Source organism: Aphelocoma coerulescens, chromosome 29, assembly GCF_041296385.1.
Source record: "Aphelocoma coerulescens isolate FSJ_1873_10779 chromosome 29, UR_Acoe_1.0, whole genome shotgun sequence".
Lineage (NCBI taxonomy): Eukaryota > Metazoa > Chordata > Aves > Passeriformes > Corvidae > Aphelocoma > Aphelocoma coerulescens.
Genome location: NC_091042.1, coordinates 2,543,465 through 2,566,602, shown reverse-complemented (window position 1 = coordinate 2,566,602; position 23,138 = coordinate 2,543,465). Strand labels below are relative to the sequence as shown.

Genomic DNA, 23,138 nt, shown 5'->3' with positions numbered 1-23,138 from the left:
CCCTGGGCTGGTTTTTGTTGTCCTGGGATCCTCCGTGGCTGCACCAGGCTGGGTTAGCAGCAAGGGTTAACTCTGCAGCAAGGCAGGGTTAGCAGTGCCAGGGCTCCAGGAAGGAAACAGCCTCAAGTTACACCAGGGGAGGTTTAGTTAGATAGGAGGAAAGATTTCTTCACAGAAAGGGCTGTCAGGCCCTGGCACAGGCTGCCCAGGGCAGTGGTGGAGTCACCACCCCTGGAAATGTTCAAAAGACACGTGGATGTGGCATGTGGGGACACGGTTTAGTGGTGCTGGTGCTGAGTTAACTGTGGGACTCTGATCCAAAAGGTCATTTCCAACCTTGCTGATTATGAGATTCAGAGACATTCAGAGAATTGACCCTCTCTTATCACCTGATCGTTTGGCTTCCGATTTAAGTCCTTCACTGTGTTACTGATACAGGCACGTGTGGAGGAGCCTGTGCCGTGCAGGGCGTGTTGGTCAAATGAGGAATTTTGGGGGCAGGACAGGGCTTACTTCACCCCGTACCCCACGATGTGTGGCTCGATGGGCGTCCAGGGCAGCGCCACACTTATGTGTTGTATCTTCAGCTCTGAGAACTTGGCCTCTTCCAGATTCTTCCACAGCTCTCTCGTGAGGCAGCATCCAGCAAAGATGAGTTTCCAAGTCGTGTAACAGACCTGTTGCCAAAAATACTTCCAGCTGGAATGCTCAGCGGCCACGTGCTCCAAGAAATAGAAAGCTCCTCCCTGGGAACAGAGAGTCTTCTTAGAGCGGGTGCTGGGGTCACGCCAAGCGGCTCCCACCACCCCCTCTTTTCCCCTTTTCCCTCCTTTTTCCCTCCCCTCTGTCAGTTGGAATTAATGAAAGAAGGAAACATCCAGATATTCAAAATGCCCGTTCAAAAAGCACAAAGAATTGACTTATTTGATCCCTCTTTTAGTCCAGCAAGAGTTTGTTGTGGTTTTGTTTACATTAGTTGTTACTATGACTGTTTTTTTCCAAAGGAAACGAAGATAAATGTGTAAATCTGCTCCAACCCATCAGTTTTTCACAGAGATAGATGAGATATTGGGAAGAAATTCCTCCCTGGGAGGGTGGGCAGGCCCTGGCACAGGGTGCCAAAACAAGCTGGGGCTGCCCTGGATCCCTGGAAGTGTCCAAGGCCAGGCTGGACATTGGGGCTTGGAGCAACCTGGGACAGGGGAAGGTGTCTGGGCCCACGGCAGGGGGTGGAATGGGATGATCTTTAAGGTTCCTCCCAACCCAAACCATTCCATGATTCTATGAAAATGCCACTTCAAAGGCTGAAAGTCTGTTGCAAAAATACCCCCACAAACCATCTGGTAGTAATCTGCAGCTCATTAGTAACTCCAAGGGAATTAGGTGTTTAATTAGACTGCTGTGGTCCTACAGGTAGAGCAGCTCCACTTCACAGAGGCTGAAGCAGTTCGTTTAAAACAGATCTTTAAGCCTTGATCAGAGCTTCCCACCCAAGGAAAATCCAGTGAGTGGGGAGGGACAACACCACATTCTGCTTTAAATGATGGACTGTGATTGCTGCTAGCTTTGTAACTACTTTTAGTTAGCAGAATGTTGCTTTTAGGATTCTAAGCCTAAACCAGTCTGCCCAGTACCCTTTGCAGCACTCAGCCATACAGAATGTTGTAGGAACCAAGCTGGGTCCGGGTTTAATGCCCAAACCAGCTCTTTTCCACTTGTTTTTGGTTTTTTTCCCCTTTCCCTGTGGCATGGTGCCTCTGGAGTAGGTGTTAAAGGTAATAACAGGTTTTTTTCCAGGTACTCACCGGCCGGAGCACTCGGAGCACTTCCCTCAGGGTGCTGCTGATGCTGTGCACGGAGCACAGCACCAGGGTGCAAACCACAGCGTCCACGGAGCCGCTGGGCACCTGGTGCAGGTCTTCTCCTGCAGCCACCAGGAACCGCTCGTAGTGGAGGTGCTCGTTCTTCTTCATGTTTCTGGAGAGACTCTCCTGGAAGTGGGGGTTGATGTCGGTGCAAGTGATTTTGCAGCCCGGTGGGTAGAACTGGAAGTTGGTGCCGCTGCCAGTGCCTATCTCCAGCAGCCTCAGCTCCCCTGAGGGGCCTCTGAAATCAGGGAGATTGCGGAATAGCTCCTGCTTATGCTTCTTTAAATTCCTCTCGTGAACTACACCAATCTTGTCTAAGAAGAAAGGAAAAAAGAACCTCCTGCAGAAGGGCTCCCACATGCCCAGGAAGGACAGCAGGTAGATGGGCGAGGCTAGCAGTGCCAGGCAAGCACGGAGCAGGAGGACGCTCGCACCGGCCTCTGGCATTTTCAGTGTGGGCAGAGGATCCACGCAGAGCAGAACTGCTTCTCCTTTGTGTTAGAGCTCGGGGAGCTCGGTCAGAGCTGCCTTCATGTACTCATCGTGTCCTCTCCAAGTACATTCAGTGGCTTGGGTTGCTCTGGTTGACTCTTTTCTGCAGCTGATTTCTGAGTCCGGTCACAGGCGAGGACAGAACAGTGCAGGTGCAGCCAAGCGGTGACCAGAGTGCCCCGGCTGGCAGGGGAGGAGCTGCCGGTTTGTTCCCAAGCCGGGACAAACTGGGCAGCACAACTCCATTTGTCCCTGGCAAAGTTCTCCAAGTGCCCTCATTGGGTGCTCGGCAGTTCCGAGTACAGTCACGTCTCTTAAAGCAGCCTGTGCTGCCCTGGGAAGCTCAGCCGAGCTCTGGATCTCTGCAGGAGTTCCATTAGGGGTTTGATTAATGTTTCACTTCAAGCAGTTGTTAGGGAGCTGATTTTCCAGCCGCTGTGAGTTGCTGGGTTTGCTCAGCAGCTCCGTGTTCTCTCTGAACAGCAGTTTTAAGTCTTTGCAGTTTGAGGACACCTTAAATCCTCTGGCAGGCGAGAACAGGCTCCCAGTGATCTTCCAGACCTTTGATGGGAATCATGGACAGAGATAAAACAGTTTATTAATTCACTAGTTCTGCATGCAGCATGTGGAGTTCGGGTTTTTATTTGGGTCGAATCAACACTGACCACTCCACGAACACATTCTGGAGGACTTTGTCAACTCTGTGGTCGCCAGAGTTTTCCAAAGGATTTGGTGGCAGCGTGGATCAGCCATTAACAGGTGACAGCTCTGCTCCAGGTGGCACGAGGATCCAAGGTCCCTAATATCCTACCCTAATAACCCTAATAACAGTTCTGCTGGGGGGTGCAAACAAAACTGCTTGGAGTTTTGTTTTCCTGGGAATGCCACCAGCGTGTCTCCTCCTCCCTCTGGTGGCAATAAAGCAAATTAAACCCGGGAGTGATTAGGTGCTTCATTAATGAGCTCTGTTGTTTCTTCGTGCCTCCACCTTGTGGCAGCTACAAACAGATTGAACAATGGGAATCACAGAATCGTTTAGGTTGGAAAAGACCTCCAAGATCGAGTCCAGCCTTTAATTGCTCTGTGTTGTGTGTGCGGAGCACAAAATGCGGGCAGTGATGGATTGTTTTATTACAATCTGGTTGTATATCTGTTTTAATTCCTTGCTGCTGTGCTGCAGGGAGTCACGGAAATGGTTAAAGTGGCCAAGGAAAGTGGGGAAGTGTCACTCCGTTGTGCAGGAATTTGTGTTTCCCCTGGGACTGCATCTCTTCTGGGGTCTGGTGGGATCACTGAGGTCCGTTAGGAAGTTTTTTGTGGTTTCTTATCCCTACTCACCCCCCTCGGGTGTTGACCAGTTTATTCCTCAAGCTCCTGGCTCAGGGATCCCTCACACAAACCGAACCAAGGCCCCTAGGCCAGGGTGTCCTTGAAGGGTTTCTGGTGCGCAGCTCAGGCAGTCCGGGGGTGTCCTAGTTGGAATCCCAGGGGTGCTCCTGAAATTCACAGGGATGACCATGGACACAGGGATGAGGGCAGTGATGGGCACAGGGATGATGATGATGATGATGGACACAGGGATGATGATGGTGGTAGACAGAGGGATGACGATGGACACAGGGATGCCGATGGTGATGGTGATGGACACAGGGATGATGATGCTGCTGCTGCTGATGATGATGGTGATGGTGATGGACACAGGGATGATGATGGTGATGGTGATGGTGATGGACACAGGGATGCCGATGAACACGGGGATGATGATGATGATGGTGATGGTGATGGACACAGGGATGCCGATGATGATGGTGATGGACACAGGGATGCCGATGGACACAGGGATGATGCTGATGATGCTGATGATGATGGTGATGGACACAGGGATGATGATGATGATGATGGTGATGGTGATGGACACAGGGATGCTGATGGTGATGGTGATGGACACAGGGATGCCGATGGACACAGGGATGATGCTGATGGTGATGGACACAGGGATGATGATGGTGATGATGCTGATGTGGTGATGGTGATGGACACAGGGATGCCGATGGTAATGGTGATGGACACAGGGATGCCGATGGACACAGGGATGATGCTGATGATGATGGTGATGGACACAGGGATGCCGATGGACACAGGGATGATGCTGATGATGATGGTGATGGACACAGGGATGCCGATGGTGATGGACACAGGGATGCCGATGGACACAGGGATGATGCTGATGATGATGGTGATGGACACAGGGATGCCGATGGTGATGGACACAGGGATGCCGATGGACACAGGGATGCCGATGATGATGGTGATGGACACAGGGATGCCGATGGACACAGGGATGATGCTGATGATGATGGTGATGGACACAGGGATGCCGATGGTGATGGACACAGGGATGCCGATGGACACAGGGATGATGCTGATGATGATGGTGATGGACACAGGGATGCCGATGGTGATGGACACAGGGATGCCGATGGACAAGGCCCGGGGCTTCCCCGCTCCCCCCGCGCCTCTCTCGGTGTCTCTGGAGCGCCCCCCTGCGGCGCGCGCGGGGCGGGCGGGGGCCGGGCCGGGCGGGGGGGGGAGCGCCGGGAGCGCACCAAGATGGCGACACCCGCAGTCCCTCCCGCAGCTCCCCCCGCGCCGCAGTCCGGCAGCGCCGCGCCGGGGCCGCGCTGAGCCCGCCCGACACGGTGAGTCGCAGCCCCCGAGACCCCCGCGGGCTCCACCCGCAGCTCCCCTCGCTTATTGTTCTGTTGGATCCATCCCCCCCGTACCCCTTCGCACACCCCCCCCGGGGGCTCTGCCGCAGAGCGCGGCCCGGAGAGCCCCGGGGACATCGGAGGCGGGTTGTGGGGCGGTGCGGGGGGGAGGGCCTGGGGAGCCCCCAGCCCCAAATCCGCCGCGTGAGGAGGGTCCCGGAGCCTTCCCCCTTCTCAGCCACCCCACCGGTGGATGCCCGGTCACCCCGCGCCCGGGGAAAGGGATCGGGGGCGCCGGTTCTCTGCCCACTCAGCACTGCCCTCCGCGCCCCATCCCGAGCCGCGGGGCTCCGGCAGCCGCTGCCCAGGCCCGGGAGGCTCCGTCCGCTGCAGCCCGAGGCCCCCGGCCCTGCGGGGAGTGGGGGGGGGACGGTGCCGGGCCCGGGCTCGGGCTCAGCGTCCCGCAGCCGGCGGCTGGGTCTGGGAAGGGGCAACCCTCTGCGCCCACCCTCGACCTGGAGCCCCGTTTGGGCCCCATCCTTCCATCTATTCCTGCATCCCTCCCTCCATCCCTCCCTCCATCCCCCCTCCACCCCCGCTCCACCCCACAACTCGGGGGAGCCCACGGGACCCTCCTCCTACGCCCCAAATTCGGGTCCGTGCTCTTTGCATTGTAGGAAGGGAGAACCCGAGTTCTCCTCGATGTCCCTTCCCCCTCGGCCCTCGCTGCAGCGCTGCTCTATCCCTCCGCCACCCCCTGCTCCCACCGCTCGGCATGCAGAGCCTCCCCTGCCCGGGGAGGGGGGGATCTTGGAGGACAGGGGGTTTTTTGGGAGCGGAGGCGGGCAGGGGGATGCTTGGGGCAGCCTTGGTGTTCCACCAGCTGACCCAGATGTTGGTTGTGACCCAGCATCGTGGTTGTGTCTGTTCCTTCCCTCTTTCCTTCCGCCACAGATTTTGGGGGGATGGTGAGGGCAGTTTTGGTTTATATTATTTTTTCCCTTCCTGCTGGGAGGGAATTGCACATTCACGAGGTTTTTCTATTAAAAATCTGGGTGTCTTCCTCCCCTCCCCCTGCGTTCTGGTGCAAACTGATGCCCAGCTGATGTGGGGGTGGGGACACCGGGAGATGCTCCACGGCAGCGGCTGCGGATGATCCGGGGTGAAGTCGGAAAGTCTGGGAAGGGGAGTGTGCGCAAGGGGCAGCAGCTGGATCCGGACCCTCGAGCCCTGAGCTGAATTTTGGAGGGTGATCCCAGGTGTGGGAGGATCATTCTTGCCCCCTCCGTGCCGTGTCGCAGCGGTCGGCGGCAGCCCCCCGAGGGGCCGCGCAGGTGGGGCGGGTTTCGCGGCTCCGGTTCTGTTTGTGCTGTGCCTGGACGTGTAACCCGGGCCTGGCACACTGCAGCATTCCACCCGCACCGGCAGCCGTGACCGGGACGTCCTCTTTTCACACCGGGAAGGTTTAACTGGGAGGAACGGAGGGGCGGGGGGTCCCCGTCCCCCTCCTGCCAGTGTCTTTAGAGGCAGAAAGGGAGGAAAGCGTGGCAGTGGTGGTCTTCCCGGGCAGTCCTGGTGTGGAGGGATGGGGCCTGGAAATGGTCCTGTTTTCCTGTGTCGGTGATGGAGGTTCCAGGAAGCTCTGGGGTCGGTTCCTCCAGAGGAGCAGAAGGTGTGGGCAAGGCTGGAGGGGCCCATGGGCCACTCCCCACCTGCCTGCCCGCAGCCAGAGTCCCCTGTGCCCCTTACTGTCCCCTTGGGCCCATCCTGATCTTGCCGTTCTTCAGGGGCAGGTGCTGTCACATAAAGTTGGTGAAGCTGTTTGGGATCCCTAAATAGCCCTAGGCTTGGGGAGTTGGTGCCTTTTGGAGTAACAAGCCCCTGCACTCCGTTGGGACCTTTCCCTGATGGGTCCGTCCTAAGGCCTCCCGGAGCCCCAGTGCTCGGGTTTTCCATCCTTTGTGTGTTTAGAAAGTCCCTGTTCTTCACTTTAGTGTTTTATATAAAATTACCAACACGACTGAAGGGCTACTTGATCGTTTTAACACATTTGGGTGCTTCTGCAGTGTTGTTCATCCAGGGTGGAGTACCTGGACCCATCACAGATAATCTAATCAGTTATATAAGCTTGGATGTATGGCTTAGATGTAGATCATGGTATAGATACTGTACTGCTCAGTGGAACAAGTATAATCCTGTGGCTGTTTGGTGGGAGGAGGTTTCTAATAGGCAGGAGGGCGAGCGATCACGTGCCTCAGGAAATGGAGCATGGCCGTGCCTTCATTCTGTTAAATAAAGCAGAAACAAAGTCAGCATTGAGTGGAAATGAAGGAGCTTCAAAACATAAATCACGCTATCATCTTCCTCCTGTTTGTTGCCGTGTCTGTGCTTGGTGGTGGGGCTGCCTGAGTGTGTTTTTCATTAAAATGACCTGGTATGGGTTTCCATCTCGATGGAGAGTTGCTGTTTTTCAATGGCTGAGTGGTGCTGGCCCCGAGGCCGTGCGGCTCCGTGGGCTCCTGCCGTCACATGGTAGCCCTTGGCTATCGATCGCCTTCCCCCGAAGCGGCTGCGACTCCATTGACATCGACAGATACACTGGGATCAATAATTTATTGTTGAGTTCAGAGCAATGGGCTGGGTTAGAGCAGGAGCAGTAAAACAACGAAACGAGTTGGGAACAAGCACAGGGGGAATAATTTCAGGAACCACAGAGAGGAAACGCGTGCGATGGCTGACACTGGTGATGGTGGGGCGGAGAGCTGGTCATTGTGGGACCACGGCCGGAATCTGGTGGGGTTCAGGAATGACTAAATGCTTGGACTGTCCCCTTTGTGCCTCCTTATCCCATTTCTGTGCAGAGGTGGAGAATACAAGTAGGGAAGAAGTGGCTTCCTGCTGCAGGAGTATTACAAAACCTCCCTGACATTAGCTCAGGTTCTAGTCTGGCTTTTAACACTTCACATGTTCTTCTGTCTTAGGCAAAGCTGTCTCCTTTTCAGGAGGGATTTCTTCACAGAAAGAGTGGCCAGGCCTTGGAAGGGGCTCCAGAGACTGGTGGAGTCCCTATCCCTGGAGGTGTCCAGAGAATGGCTGGACATGGCACTCAGTGCTCTGGTCTGGGTGACAAAGTGGGGATCGGTCACATGTTGGACTCAATGAACTTGGAGAGCTTTTCCAGCCTCAGTGATTCTGTCTTGAAGTGCTGTTCCAAAGTTAGAACCGCTTCTGCCTTCCCTTCCCTCAGCCTTGTCCTGGAACTGTTATTCCTGCCTAATGGAGCACTCCAGCAGATGGGAGATTTTGAGGAGGAAGAGCAGCTCCTGGGGCCTGGGCTGTATCAAAGCTGTGACTTTGCTCCTTCCTGAACAGAGCCATTTCAAAATTCAAAGATCTTGCTACCCTCTGAAAGTCCCAGGCCATGCTTCTTGTACTTCTGCCCCAGCAGGAAAGTGAGAGGAGTTTATAATGAAGTCTGCTGAGAGCTGATTTGGGGAGGAATGTTTGTTGAGTACTGTGTAACACCTGCTGAACTGTTTGGGTAGGGGTATTAAAGTTACAGGAATAACTATACAGGTGGTCTTAAAGTTGTGGAAATGAGCCCTTCATTGCTGGAGAGGGGAGCAGTGAGTTGTGGAGAGTGAGAAAGTCCCCCCTGAGTCCCCCTTTCTCCAGGCTGAGCCCCCTCAACTGCTCCTCAGTGTGAGATCTGTCACCCAGGTGGGAAAATGCTCTGGAAACATGAGGTTGAATGACAAATGGGGCCATTGCAGTGGTGCTTCCAGTGGGAGATGAACTTTTTCTTGTCTCTTGAGTGAAATCAGTTGCAGGACGGTGATGTCAAGACAACCAGGAATAACTGACATTAGCAGAGGGAGATGTTTGGCTGAGCAGATACTCGGGGTGATTAGGAGGGGAGAAAACAGTGTCGCTCCCTAAGGAAACCTGGGTTGTGTTCCAGCACATGGCAGAAATTCCAAGAACCATGTTTTAACAGAGCATTAGAAGGGGGTTATTTATTCTCCCCCCTTTCATATTTGTCCCTTTTGTACCCAAACCATCTGAGTGCTCCACAAGCCATTAATTCCCCCAAAATTATGGTGTAAAATAACCATTCCCTGACTTCTGTTTGATGGGTCGTGGATGGGCTGAATGAACGGAACAAGGAGTTGAATTTGGGTTAGTGGCTGAACTCTTGCACAAAAGCTATTTTGAACAGTTCTTTGTTCACAAGTTTGAATGTGAAAGGAGGAAGTCGAAGCACTTCAGGTTCTTTAGTTTGTGAACCTCCAACTTCTGTGTGAGTTTGGAGATCAGCCTTGAGTAATGACAGAATACAGAACTGGGGATTAATTAATTAACTGGGATTAACTAGTTCTGATTCTTGTAACTTGCTGAGGGATGTTACTGAAGCCACACAGCTACTGGGAGGGAGTGAGGACCCTGCAGGAATCGGTCTTAGTTGGTCTTTGTTAAAGTATTGTTAAATAATGATATGTTTCTGTGTGGTCAAGCCTTCAAGGCCAGGCTGGACAGGGCTTGGAGCAACCTGCGATGGTGGAAGGTGTCCCTGCCCATGGCAGGGGGTGGAACAGAATCAGCCTTAAGGTCCCTTCAAACCCAAGCCATTCAACCTTTCTATGATTCTAATATTTTTCTGTTGCTGTTGGTTGCTTTTCTCTTTCCTCTGTATATTTCTGTTCATTTTTCTACCTTTAGAGGTGTGTCTGTCCAAGTTCAGGTCTTCCATGGCCATTTCAAGACCACGAGCACTTCCCTGCCCTGTCCCAAGTCTGCCCTTGACGTCCACGTTGAGCCAAGCACCCAGGGAACTTCCACAAGGTTTTACATAGGGTGGGGAAACACCCAGCATCAAGCAATAAGTGCTGCTTGGGAATGGAAATACTTCCTTTTTCTTCCACTTCATAGCATCAAATGTGCCATGAGAGCTTTCCTGAAGGAAAGGTCCCTCTTTTGCTGCTGCTGGTCACATCACTGCCCCTTCTCATGGGTAAAACTGACCTGTTCTAGACACAGGATTCACTGCAGAGGGGGATTGGAGGCTGAAGGCTGCTTCCAGCCGTGGACTTCCCCATGGATGGATATTTTGGGTTTGCTTGAAGCTTTTTAGGCTCTCCTGCAGCAGGATTTCAGGGAGCTGTTCTTCTATGCCGTGTTTTCCTTCCTGCCTCAACCCTCACGTTGGAACCAAGAGCCACGTGTGTCCATGTGGGTTATGTAAAAATTCACACAGAAGGTCTCTCTGTCTCAAAGACACACTGTGAATGGCTGAGTCTTGGTAATTAATACAGGAAGAAATGTATTAAAGCAAGGAAATTGCCTCAAAAGTGTTTTTTAATTTATTTTGACGATCAGCTTGAATAATTTATTGGAATATTTCATAATGTACCAGTAAATGGACTGCTGGGAACATTTAGAAAAAATATTTAAGTCTTAGCAACTGGGCACCTCAGTGCAGCAGTTTCTGGTGGAAAATCTTTGGCATTTGAACAATGTGTGTGTTGTGTGCACCCAAATCCAAGTTCCCAGGACGAATTCCTGGCTCCCTGGCAGCGGCTGGGAGCAGCAGTGCAGTGTCATTCCCAGCGCAGGTACCCGTGGATCCCTAACCCAGCCACCCTCTTCTGCAGCTCGCCTGGATGCTGAGTCTCTGTCAGTGCTGGTCTCCCAGCGTGGTGTTGTTCCCAGTGTGGTTTTCCATGGATAACCCACACGCCCTCTTCCCTAATTCACCCGGACACTGAGTCGGCACCACAATTTTCAGAACGTTCCTCTTGTTGGAGGTTGAAAAACCTGATGTGGGAAGGGCCGAAATAAATCCTAGCATGTATCCAATATCAGTTCCTGATATCCCAGCAGGACCGTTCCTGGTTGGAAAATAACATTTACAAGGTTTTTAGTTTGCAGAAGCTTTGCCAGGCAGAGCAGCCCAGGCAGTGCCAGGCCAGCCCAGCTGTGGAAGTGTCTTCCTTGATGAAGGTGAGGTTGAGCCACACCACTTATTTTGTCCATTACCTCAGTGTGGGATAGTTTATTGGGAAAACAAGTAAAGTCAGGACAGGCAAGAACACCCCAAGGAGTGAGACCCTCAGGTCACTCTAATGTGTTGATAGTACCCAAGAAACAGCCCTGGATGTAATTCCAGAATGCCCAACCATGGAGAAACTGCTGCCACGTGCAGCTGTGAACCAGATTTGGGGAATGGTGTTGGTTTGTTTGGTTTGGTTCTGTTTTTTTCCCTTTAAATGGCCAATCAGCTGAGTCGGTGCCTCCAGTTGTGGGTTGTGTAATTGTGCACAAATTCCTTCATGCCTTCATTTTTTCCCTTTTTTATGCTGTGTCCCTGAGCTACTTTGGTTTCTAAATTCAGGCCTTACATATTTATCTGTGCCATTCAATTAGACCACATCCCCAATGCTGCTCTATAGTTTCACAGTATGTGAGAAATTTGGTAATTAAATGCATGCAAATGCTGCAAGAATAGAATAAATTAATTTTCCTTAATATCAGCAGGCCATTTGGTGATGTCTCAGAGATAATGTGACCAAGATACTGTCTCTTCTCTCCCCTTTTTGCCATCTTTTTGGAGACTTTATTGTTATTACTCTAGAAATACCCAGTCAGGTTTATAGGAGGAGAATCCCAGCCCTGCTGCACTCTGGAATTACATAAGGAGGGAGATCTTTACTCCAGGTTTTTTGGCTCTCCAAATAAAACCTGAGCTGAAAACAGCATTTAAGCCCAGCTTCAGATTTATGTGTGGATCGGAGGGTGTAAAAGGTTGTGTCACAGCAGTTGCCAGGGATAACCTGAGATCCCTCGGAATACTTTGCACTGCGTGTTCCAGCTCTGGAAATGCTGTGTTGAAGGCTGGCATCTCCAGGTGTTCGTAGCCAGGGCTCAGTTCTTACTCGGTGGTTGCTCCTGCAGCCCACTGCACTCCAGAGAGTTGTGGTTCTCCGTTCCGGTGGTGGCTCCGGCTTCCCTGAACTCCTCCCACGTGAATACAGCACAATCCTCATGGCCTGGGCAGGCTGTGGGTGCCTGACCTCGTGCTGAGACAGCTGAATTTTAACAATTTGGCCCTATGTCATAGTTTCCAAGGAATCTGAAAGTCATTCTTTTCAGAGATTCCAGATCTTTAATATTTATTTGGGTGCTGTGTTTGTGTTGCCTTAAAAGATCTGACCTTACTGGTTATCCTCCTCCTTGCTTGAGGGACCTTACCCCATGTAGCTTTGGGATTCCTTCTGTGCCGTATCCTCATGGTTTTTATGCCTTTCCTCTTGGATTTTGGGTCCCTCCCCGAGCACCGTGTCGGGGCTGGGTTCTCTTCCAGCCTGCAGCACTGCAGTGCTGTTGCATCAGTGCAGGGTTTCTGTCATCCCTCTCCTCCCTTGGCCTCCTCCTGGAGTGAGAACAGCCTGACGAGGTACCAGCAGCTCAGAAATGCATCGTATTGCTGCTGCTGGTTCTGGAGCGAGAGCCTGGCACGAGGAGCAGAGCTGCAGAGCGTTTGTGGGCGGCTGCATTCGGGGGAACGAACTTCCTCACAGCTCTGCTTGTCGTGGGAGTGGGTGGAGGAGTGCAGGGGGCTCCATGGAGGGATGGGGCAAACCCTGCCTGGGGTGTGGGCTCCTTGGAGGCTGGAGGCTCTGGGAGCTTGTCCTCACCTGTGCCCTGCACCCCTCCCTTTTCTTTTGTCATTTGTGTTGTATGTGATGCAAACAAAACCCCGTGTCTAACCCAAATATCAGAGAAGTTTAACTTTCAGAAATTACTGTTGTGCTTGGTGGAAGTATTTTTAAATTATTTCATTTTTATGGCCTCAAATGAATAGAAACCTTGATAATTGATAGAATCATGGAAGGGTTTGGGTCGGGAGGGACCTTAAAGATTGTCCAGTTCCACCCCCTGCTGTGGGCAGGGACGCCTTCCCCTGTCCCAGGTCGCTCCAAGCCCCAGTGTCCAACCTGGCCTTGGACAATTCCAGGGATCCAGGGGCAGCCCCAGCTTCTCTGGGCACGCTGTGCCAGGGCCTCCCCACCCTCCCAGGGAGGAATTTCTTTATATAATTCTGTATCTGTAAAATGAAAGGGTGAGATCTGACTTACCGTCGCAGAGCTGTGATGTGCTCCGGAGCAGGAGAGGCAGGCAAGCCTAGTGAGGGCTTGGTCCTACCAAAAGAGCATTCGGAATTCTCCTCGGACACTTGTTCAGTGCTGGAGTCGTTAATGGAACTTCTCATAGCTGCAGGAACTCCTGATAGGGCACCAAGGAGCATTTTTTGGGAATGCTCAGCATACTCAGCTCCCGTTGGTGCTGGTGCTGTCATAAACCCAGCCCTGAGTTACTCCTGTGTGTGTACCAGGGAATGCTTTGCTAAACACCTTGTTAGCAGCGTGAGGAATGTGCTGGTACCCAAGCCTGTCTGGACCAGGCTGAACACCTGGTCCAGCTTGAGCTGGCTTGGAATTTTGTCTAAAAGTCGGTTTGGCTGAGAGCGGTGGCTGGTCAAACTGTTTTTGCAGGAAAACAGTGGCTTTGAGGATGAAGTTGCTTTTCAGGATGTTTTTTATAGAGTAGTTTGTGTTCAGGAGGGCCCAAATCGGGGTGGCCACCAGTGGGGCTGGGGGAGATCCAACAAGCTGCTTCCTGCCTGTGCCGTAAAACTCATTGAAGTGGCACCTGGGGCAGTGACGGGTGGGTTCAGCTGTGCCCAGCCTTGGCGTGCACATGCCTGGAGCTTGTTTTGGGAACGAACCAGCAGCTCTGAACAGAGCCTCACTCCGTGGGGCTTTGAGGAGCAGGGTTACCTGTGGCTCTGCAGTGCTCTGTCCGTGTGTTTCTGACGTTGTGCCTGTGCTTGCTCCCCGCAGAGCTGACCTGCCCGGGGTGCAACATCGCTAAAGAAGCTGCTGCAGGATGAAAAGATGGCAGCGCGGCTGCTCGCACCACCAGGCCCCGAGAGTTTTAAGCCCTTCACTCCGGAGTCTCTGGCCAACATCGAGAAACACATCGCGGAGCTGAAGAAGAAGCAGCGCTCGAAGCAGGACAGCAGCCACCGGGATGACGATGAAGACAGCAAACCAAAACCAAACAGTGACCTTGAGGCAGGGAAGAATTTGCCTTTCATCTACGGGGACATCCCTAAAGGGCTGGTTGCTGTGCCACTGGAGGACTTTGACCCTTATTATATGACCCAGAAAGTGAGTCTGCAAGAAAGGAGTTGCTAAAGCGCCTTTTTCTTGGGAAATTTCAGGTTTGGGTATGGTTTAAACAGAAGACAAAGAAAGAGGGTCTTGGATGGGCTGGTTTGGTTGGTTTGCTTTCTTAATGTATTTTTCTGTGAGGTTTAATAGAGATGGTATGATCAGTCTTTAAGGATGGAGTTAGGAGAACAAGCTCTGGAAACTAAAAATAGTCCAAGTTGTGCTAATATGCCAATTTTAACCATCAGGGCAATAAGAAGAATTTAATTGAGGGGTAACAGTGAGGATTTCAGTGTGTATTTCATCACTTCCATGGAATTCAGCCTGAAGTTGATGGCTGTGAAACACTGGGACACAGAATCATGGCAAAAAAAGAGATTCATTAACTCGCTGTCATCTTAATTTTTATTTGTCTGGAGCTAAGGTGATGTGGCAGGAGGCATTTGTGGGTGCTGAGGTGTTTGAAGAAATGGTGTCGTGAGGGGAGCGGGGAGTTGGCAAACTGTGCTGGGGATGGAGGGGAGGGATCCACTGGTGATGGAGCGAGGAGCATGGTCACTGATTTTTTTAGAAGACTAAAACTGAGGTTCTTTACTGTTTTATTTCATTGCTTTCTTTGATACAAGTTTGGCTGAGCCAGCTGAGCCAGTCACCATCTCAACTGAGGCTCAGCTGTGCCACTGGGGGAGCTGCAGATTGAGCTGTGTGGGTGACAGGAGCTGGGATGTGGCTGTTCAGAACTCGGGCAGAATTGGCTGCATGTGAAATCCGTGCCACAGGTGACCTGTGTTTGATGTGTTTTTATTGGGGCAGACATGTGTGCCGTGCTCAGAAGTGACTCTGTGACTGGCAGGGCATCACTCACACGGAATCAGCTGAATTTGGGGAATGATGAGTGTAACTGACCCTTCTTTGCTGCGTTGACACTGGTTAATGGTTGTTTCTTGTGCCAGGGGTTGATGCCTTTTCCTGGTCTTAAAATCAAGAGTCAGACACGGTTAGAAGGGGAAAAGGGATTTTACTTTGGTATTTATTTTAAGGATCCTTAGGTGCACACGTCCAGGTCATATGCATCGAGATGCTCCCTGCCCAGTCTATCCATGTCTCTCTCTTTGTCTCTGACCCCCTCCCCAGCATTGGGTATATCATTATAGGTGTTACTAATTAGCAGATCTATCAAAGATTCCCCAATGAGAGGCTCAAGTGAGCCCCCCTCCCCAAGGAACCTTCCCCTGGATGGCTCTATCTTGGTTTACAGAATGTGTTCTGGAGAGGACCTTGGGCTCTGGGGCACACTGATCCCTGGCTACGAAGCTTCTAAAATGCTGAGTCTCTTAGCTTAACAAACAAGTCCAAGATTGGAGGCAAAAAGCATTAGGAATACAGAAGTTGTAAAAAGGTATAACAGGGGTATAAAAGAAAAGGCAAAAATCTTCATGGCATCAGGGTGCTGAGGCAGGTACTGGCTCAGAACAGGGCTGTGAAATTTGGGGATCTGTGTGTGTTGCATCGTGGTGCCCAGCTGATGTGGTCCTTCAGGGGATGCCTTACCAGGAGCTGCTGTGGGAAGAAGGCAGCTCAGTGATCCTCAGGAGTACTTGTTATTTATTAAACAAATATTTTCTCTTCATTAAACCAATCTGATTTTGGTGAGAGCGGGTCATGGAATTATGGGATGGTTTGGGTTGGGAGGGACTTTAAAGATCATCCAGTGCCACCCCTGCCATGGGCCTGGACACCTCCCACTGTCCCAGGCTGCTCCCAGCCCCAATGTCCAGCCTGGCCTTGGACACTGCCAGGGATCCAGGGGCAGCCCCAGCTGCTCTGGGCACCCTGTGCCAGGGCCTCCCCACCCTCCCAAGAGAACTCCCAAGGTCTCTTGACCCCTTGCACCCTCCACAGAGGTGTTAGGAAACGTCACTGCGATCCCGTTGGGAGAGTTTTGAAGGCTCTTTGTGTCTGTGTAGTGGAAGGGGTGGTGTCTGGGGGAGAATTGGGCTGGCCAGTGCTTTTCCTGGCTAAAGCAGGTGAGTGCTGCCAAAGGGGCAGAGGGCAGGGCCGTGCACTGGAGCACTGGGCAGAGCTCCGTGCTCTCAGCATTCCACCACAAACAGGAGGCAGAGGGAACCCCGTTATCCCTCCTGCTTCATCCATCTCCATATTTGCCTCCCAACACAACGCTATTAATAAACCTTTCCTTTTTAGAGGAAAAAATAAGCTGCATTCCCCTCTCTGAAGGCATCTGTCACATCTCTGGAAGCGCCGTGCGTTCCTTGTGGAGTCCCTGCCTGCTCGGCGGGCCCAGATGGAGGGAAGGTTCTGGAGATGGGAGGCAAACCCACCCAGCCCTGCTGACCTCGTACGTGCTCCAGCAGGGCCTGGCCCTTCCACAAACGCTGCATTCACTGCTCTCTTCCTGCTGTGTCCATCTCAGTGTGGCACTGCCTTAGGAGCTCCTTGCTGCTTCCAACACTCAGTGACTTTCCACAAAGAATTTTTTTTAAAGCCATTAAAAAAGGCCTTTCTCTGAATCATCAGGAATTGCGAATCTGCTTGAATCATGGGAAGTTTTCCAAGATTTTTTTTTTTCCCCTCTCCAGAAGGCTTTGCATCACAGGTCTTTGCTGTTGCAGCGTGCACAGGGACGAATCAGCTGGTTGCTTTTCCCTGCAGGAGGACACAGTGATCTTGGTTTGTCTAAGGAAACTGAAACTGCATTTTAACAGAGCAGCTGAACCTCCCAGCACCTGTAAACTGATATTTAAAGGAGAAACAGTGTGACCTGGAAACAGAACCGTGGCACAGGGAGTCCCACGTCCTGGGTCCGTAGCCCAGCAATGGTTTTGTCCAAGGTGCTGCTCTTTTGTCTGCTCAGTTTCATTTTGCAAAGTGGGAGTCACAGAATTCCAGAATCCCAGAATCCTTGAGGTTGGAAAAAACCTCCAGGATCAAGTTCAGCCTGTAACTGGTCCCCACCTTGTCACCAGCCCAGAGCCCTGAGTGCCACGTCCAGTCCAGCACGGAGTGACACCTCCAGGGATGGGCACTCCAAACCTCCCTGGACAGCCCCTTCCAATGCCTGACCACCCTTTCCACAGAGAAATTCCTCCCAATGTCCCACCTGACCCTCCCCTGGCACAGCTTGAGGCCGTTTCCTCTGATCCTGTCCCTGTTCCCTGGGAGCAGAGTGTTGTGGAGAGGGAGAAGGTCCCCCCAGAGCCTCCTTTTCTCCAGGCTGAGCCCCCCCAGCTCCCTCAGTCACTCCTCGTGCTCCAGGTTCCCAGCTCTGGACACATTCTAGCCCCTCAATGTCTTGAAGTGAGGGGTAAGTCATGACTCAGGAGAATCTGGACTCCCTTTGCTCACAGGTAGCAGGTTTGGGAGCTGCTTTAGCTCCTTCTTGTCTCTGTGTAAAGACCAGAAAGAATTTTTTCATGATTCCTTCTTTTACAACTTGTAGTGGCCTTCCAATTCCTGGCCTGAAGCACAAGGTAGGAGCAATACTTCCCAATTTTTATTATGGAAACCCAAAACATTTCAATTAAAATATTCATAAGGCATTCCTTGTTCACATGTGCAAACAAAATTCGGGAAAACTCCCTGTGTAGCAGCCCCAGCAAGGGGAGCAGAGCAGCCTCATGTTCATCTCCTTCAGTGTTCATTAAGCAAGACATCAGGACCCTCCTCCTCTTCCATTCCTACAGCCTTGTCAGGATTTCCATTTTTTAATGATTTTCCATCTTCTACACCTCTCTTTCCTTCTGATCCATCTGTGGCCCAGCCCATCCCTCCTACTAAGCAGCTCCTCACCCTGTTCTTTCCCACTGAACACGATGTTGGCTGGGCTGTGGCCGTTTTCCTCAGGCACCTTCCATTTCCCTCGCTGGGAGTCTCATCCTTGCTGCAGAACGTGGTGAAGGTGCTCCTGCTTCTGCCAAGGCTCCACTTAGGAGGCAGCAGAAGGTCCCTGGATATTCTGTGAGCTGAGACTGTAGATCTCAGTGGTGGATGGATTTCAGTGGAAAAGGGAGGGCTGTCCATACAGCCGTGAGATCTGAGGCTGGGGTGGGCAGTCCGAGGTCACCTATGGCTGCCAGAGGAGCACCTGAGGATCTCTCCAGAGCCTTTGTGCCAAGGGAGTGACTTGCAGCTTTGTCAAGTCACATGCCAGGTTTGGAAATGGGCCCTCTGGGTCCAGAATGTCACCTTGGCCCAGGAAAATCACAGGGATGTGAGGGACCAGCTGCGGGAGGCACGTCTGGCTCTGGAATGTGCCTCGGGAGCCTTCGCCTGTGATGTCTGCAGGGAGAGGTGGTGACTCTGCAAGGTCACGACACCATTCACGGGCTTGCATTTCAGTGAAGTCACCAAAACAGAGGAAAGAGTCGGAACCATCTCAAGAATCAGCTTTTTATTCTTATTTCTAGAGTCTCATTGCCTTTTCCAGGTCTCGAGTGCTTAATGGTGTTTTTTCTTCAACTCCATCTCCCCAGTTGGCTTCAAAGGAGCAGGAAAAGTGAGTGTGAAAGGAAAAGAGTGAAGAAAGGAGACTGGATTCCCTGGCAGGCGTTGTCCCCAGGCCTCTCCAGGTGCTGGAGGGAAGGCAGAGTGTGCTGGAGCTGTTGGCTGTCCGTGCTGTGGATCCAGGCACGCAGGGCTGGGATCAGGGAACGCCAAGTTCCTGGTCCATGGCCTGGGAGGTGAGGGAATCTCTGCTCCCATCCCCTAAATAACTGCAGCCCACTCGTGGTGGGGGAAGGGAATCATTTCTGGCCCAGAGGCAGAGTGGATTTCCTTGCACAGGCAGGTTGTGGGGTCATTAAAACTTAAAAATCAGGATCAGTTTCTTAATCTTCCATGTTGAAGCGCCTATTCTTTGTAAATGTATCTTTCAGGAATGTTTTATTTGATAAATTAAAAAAAAAAAAAAGGATTTTTCTACTGTTGGATGTAAAACAAGAGGGTAAGGCAAGAGCAGAACATGGCTGATACTTTTTTCCCCACAAGCCTTCACCACAAGGTGAAGAATAAGTTACTAAGAAAGAGTAAATATGTCTCCTTTTGGGGGAAATGGGAAAACAGATATTAAATAATGGTGTTTCTGTGTTAGAAAGTGTGACTCTGTGAGCCAGAACAGACTTGAAAAATATTTTGCATTGGTGTTTAATTCTGTGCACTGTAGAGTCATGGAATGGTTTGGGTTGGAAGGAACCTTAAAGCCCACCCCATCCCACCCCTGCCGTGGGCAGGGACACCTCTCACTGTCCCAGGCTGCTCCAAGCCCCAATGTCCAGCCTGGCCTTGGACGCTGCCAGGGATCCAGGGGCAGCCCCAGCTTCTCTGGGCACCCTGTGCCAGGGCCTGCCCACCCTCCCAGGGAGGAATTCCTTCCCAATATCCCATCCATCCCTGCCCTCTGGCAGTTTGAAGCCACTGCCCCTTGTCCTGGCACTCCAGGCCCGTGTAAAAGGTCTTTCTCCATCTTTCCTGCAGCTCCTTCAGGCACTGAATGGCCACAATTAGATCCCCCAAAGCTTCTCTTCTCCAGCCTGGAGGCAGCTCTGCAGGTGGGGTCTCACCTGAGCAGGACAGAGGGGCAGACCCCCCCCTCCCCTGCTGCCCGTGCGGGGGGCTCAGCCCAGGCTCGGGGGGTTCCTGGGGGCTCAGCCCAGGCTCGGGGGGTTCCTGGGGCACGTCCAGCTCTCCCCCACCAGCACCTAAACCCCTTCTCCCCAGGGCTGCTCTCAGGACTGATTGTGCCTATAGTTCTTCAGTCCTCAGGGTGCCCGAGGTTCCTGTAAATTCATTTTCCAGCAGCTCCAGTGCCTCTCTCAGGGTGTCTCCAGGAAGTCGTCGCTCTCCCCTGCTCAGCATCGAGCGTCAGGGCCGTCATCGTGTTACTGCTGCAGGAATCTGCTTCCATATGTTCTGAGGCTGTTCCTAAAGCTGTTTTCTTCTGAAATCTCCTGCCCACTCCCCCTCACTCCTCAGCCATTACAGAACTGCTCAGTGGAAAACCTGCAGGAAGCAGGAATGTTTTAAATCTTCCTGGAGCTGGAATGATTCTTGCCATCCCTCAAGCGGTTCTGTTGCGCTCTCAAGCGCAGTCGTCATTTTGCAGATTGATTTAGAGAATTTATCTTTTGGGACCTTCTTTCTTTTTATGAGACCTGTTTCCAAGGTTTTGGTGGGTCCTAATGACTTGAAGGAAACTAAAGTGGATGGAGTTTTTTTCACAGCTCTAACAACAAACAGAGACTTTGGGAAGTCCAGCCAGACACAAGCATCTCTTAAGCTGACTGCAAAATGCCTTTTTCACCTTCCTCTGAGTTTTGAGCTTTGCTTCAGCACATCTTAAAAACTCTTAAGGATGTTCTTGGCCCAGATCCAGGAAATGTTTTAAGAGCTTGCAGCCATTTTGAAATGGAGTTTTGATATGTCAGCAGCAGAACGGAGAACTAAGAGAGGGTTTAAATTGCCAAACACTTCTTGGTCTTTTGGGCTTTTCTTTCTACTGATGAGACCAAGTGGAGATTTACTCAGGATTTTATAGGATACACAGGGGAATGGTGGATCTCGGAACTGTCAAAATCGATGAGCAGACTGGAAGTATTGACACCTTCTTGGTGTGAGGGTTGTGCTGAAAGGCCCAGGGATGATGGGCTTTACAGGCAGGAAGAATTCAACAAGTTTTATGGTCTAAAAGGAGAAATCTGGGCAGGGCACAGAGAGAAAACAAGGAACTGCCTTAGGTACAGTCACATAAGAGGACCGTGGAGTTCGTGTTTGGTGGGCAGTGGGATGAAGGCTTAGATTTCTTCATGGAAAGGGTGGTCAGGCCTTGGAAGGGGCTGCCCAGGGAGGTGCTGGAGTCGCTATCCCGGCGGTGTCCAAGGTGCCACTGGACGTGGCACTCAGCGCTCTGGCCTGGGCGATTGGTCACAAGTTGGGCTCGATGGTCTTGGAGGTCTTTTTCAACCTCAGGGATTCTGGGATTCTGTGCTATTACAGCCGGCAAGGCCAAGTTCTGAGTCAGTCCTTGGGAAAGGGCTGCTGCAGGGGGTGTTGTGTGTGTGACCCCTGCCATGTGCCCAGACAAAGGGCCCGGCCCTCGCCTGGGGCTGTTTCCATCCACCCACCCGCTGAGTTTAGCTGGCCCCGAGTTTTGGGTTGCTCTGCCTCCCTGGAGCCACACCCGTGTCCCTGTGTCTCCAGGTGAAGGGTGGTTGCACTCCTGGCTTGCTGGCTTTGGCTGAACGAGCCACAGGCTCCTGCACAGGGATTTTTCCTGTGGGAGATGGAGACACAGCGAAACTGAGCCACCTCTCGGAAGTGCTGAGCGGGGTTTGGGAAATTCCTGTCTTCTTCCAGCTCACCTTGTCCCACCTAATGTTCAGCACGGTCGTGTTGGAGGTTTCATTGCTCAAAAAGTGTGGGAGAGTTGGGAGATCCGTGTTGAGCTGGGGACACAGCTGGAGCCCGTGAGAATCCTGGTGGGATGAGTGTCTTGCTCCAGAGCAAAACAAGATTTAAAAAGGAAGGGGATGCGAGTCCTGGAAAGTTTGTGGTGTCGGGGAAGGGGGGAGAGCTGATTCCTAGAATTGGGTGTCCCCTGAGCACTCTGTAATGGCAGTTTTGCAAAACTTTGGGCCTTTTAGAAGGTTGTTCCATGCCAAGGTGATCTGGTCATTAATTCTTGATGCTGCAATTTAAGAGCTGTCCAGGGTTGTCTTTAAAGTGCTTTTGGTGGGGATGCATTAGTGGTTCTGCTAACGAACCCTCCTCTCTCATTGCTGAACCACAATCTGATTTTGATTTCCTTTGCAAATAATTTACTGCTCAATGGTCTAATTTAGCCAAACGAGCTCAAATACGTTGTTTCATTGACGAGGATGGAAATGACAAATTTCCTAGGAGTGAGTCTCCTGGGGAAGCCTTTGTTGGCAGAGAGCCCTCGTGGATTCCCTTGGGTTGGGCTCTGTGAGCTCGGGGCTGTGCCAGCCGGGGGTTGGAGACGGGAGTGAGTCCGGCTGCGCTCTGGGGCCATCCTGGAGAGGATAAAAATGGGATAAATGGTGCCAGGGAAAGGGCTTTGGCTTCTCAGTGCACACAAATGGGTTTTTTTTCCTTCTGAGTCGGATGGTGGGTGTTTGGGTGTGCTGGTGGGAAGCACCCACAGACCCAGCTTGCCCCCGATGCTGCTGGTGCTCCGCGTGCTCCCTGCAGGGAGATGGACCAGCAGGATTCTGCCCCACGTTCACATGGATCACTCCACAGGTTCTTAATAAAGAAATCAACCTCAGATCTTACAAGATCTCCGTGATGAGCAGCAGTGAGACCCAGGGCTGTGCTGAGGGCTGGTGCAGCACCAGGGTGGGCGCTGGGGTGGGTGGGTGGGTGGGTGACCTGTGTCTGCTGGGCTGGGGGACTCTGCCACCACGTTCTGCTGCTGTTTGCCTCTCAGTCTCTCTTTGCAGGTAAGGTCTTTGCAACAGTGGGATTTGCTGTGGTTATTTGGGAAGGAGGCCCAGGCTGTGCCAGCGCTGTGCCGTGACTTGGGGCTGGTGCTCTGGGTCGTGGCGTGGGCTCAGCTGCCACATCTGCTCCTCAGGTCTGGTCCTGAGGCACTTAGGACCTCGGTTCTCATCCCTTAGAAAGGAATGACAGTGCTGTGGAAGAGGAGAGCGGGGCTTGGGTGGGAGGTTTGGCTTCTGCCCTGTCTGAGGTCTCTAGTGAAATGGAGGTTTGGAGCAGAATTATCCCTGGTGTCCTGGTGGGTGAGGTCCATGGTGTACAGGTGTGTTGTAGCCTAATGGGAGCTTCATAAAGGAGATTAA

At 52.1% G+C, this 23,138-nt stretch overlaps 2 protein-coding genes across 3 annotated transcripts in view; one reads left to right on the top strand and one right to left on the bottom strand.

The window, feature by feature from the left end:
- Positions 1–127: 127 nt before the first annotated feature.
- Positions 128–2,601, bottom strand: TMT1A (thiol methyltransferase 1A). The gene is made up of 2 exons (XM_068997626.1): positions 1,806–2,601; positions 128–746 (listed from the first exon to the last, which is right to left on the bottom strand). Exons 1-2 carry the CDS (start codon positions 2,313–2,315, stop codon positions 510–512), a joined length of 747 nt encoding a protein of 248 aa, XP_068853727.1. The 5' UTR covers positions 2,316–2,601; the 3' UTR covers positions 128–509.
- A 2,359-nt stretch (positions 2,602–4,960) lies between these two features.
- SCN8A (sodium voltage-gated channel alpha subunit 8) overlaps positions 4,961–23,138 on the top strand; it is a 56,437-nt gene continuing 38,259 nt past the window's right edge. Inside the window, exons 1-2 of one of the 2 annotated variants that reach the window (XM_068997480.1) lie at positions 4,961–5,059; positions 13,969–14,298. In XM_068997480.1, coding sequence (XP_068853581.1) covers positions 14,023–14,298 — 276 coding nt within the window. In that variant the 5' untranslated portion in view covers positions 4,961–5,059; positions 13,969–14,022. Of the gene's footprint in view, positions 5,060–13,968; positions 14,299–23,138 lie in introns of those variants that run through there. The other variant, XM_068997479.1, reaches the window with a different exon arrangement.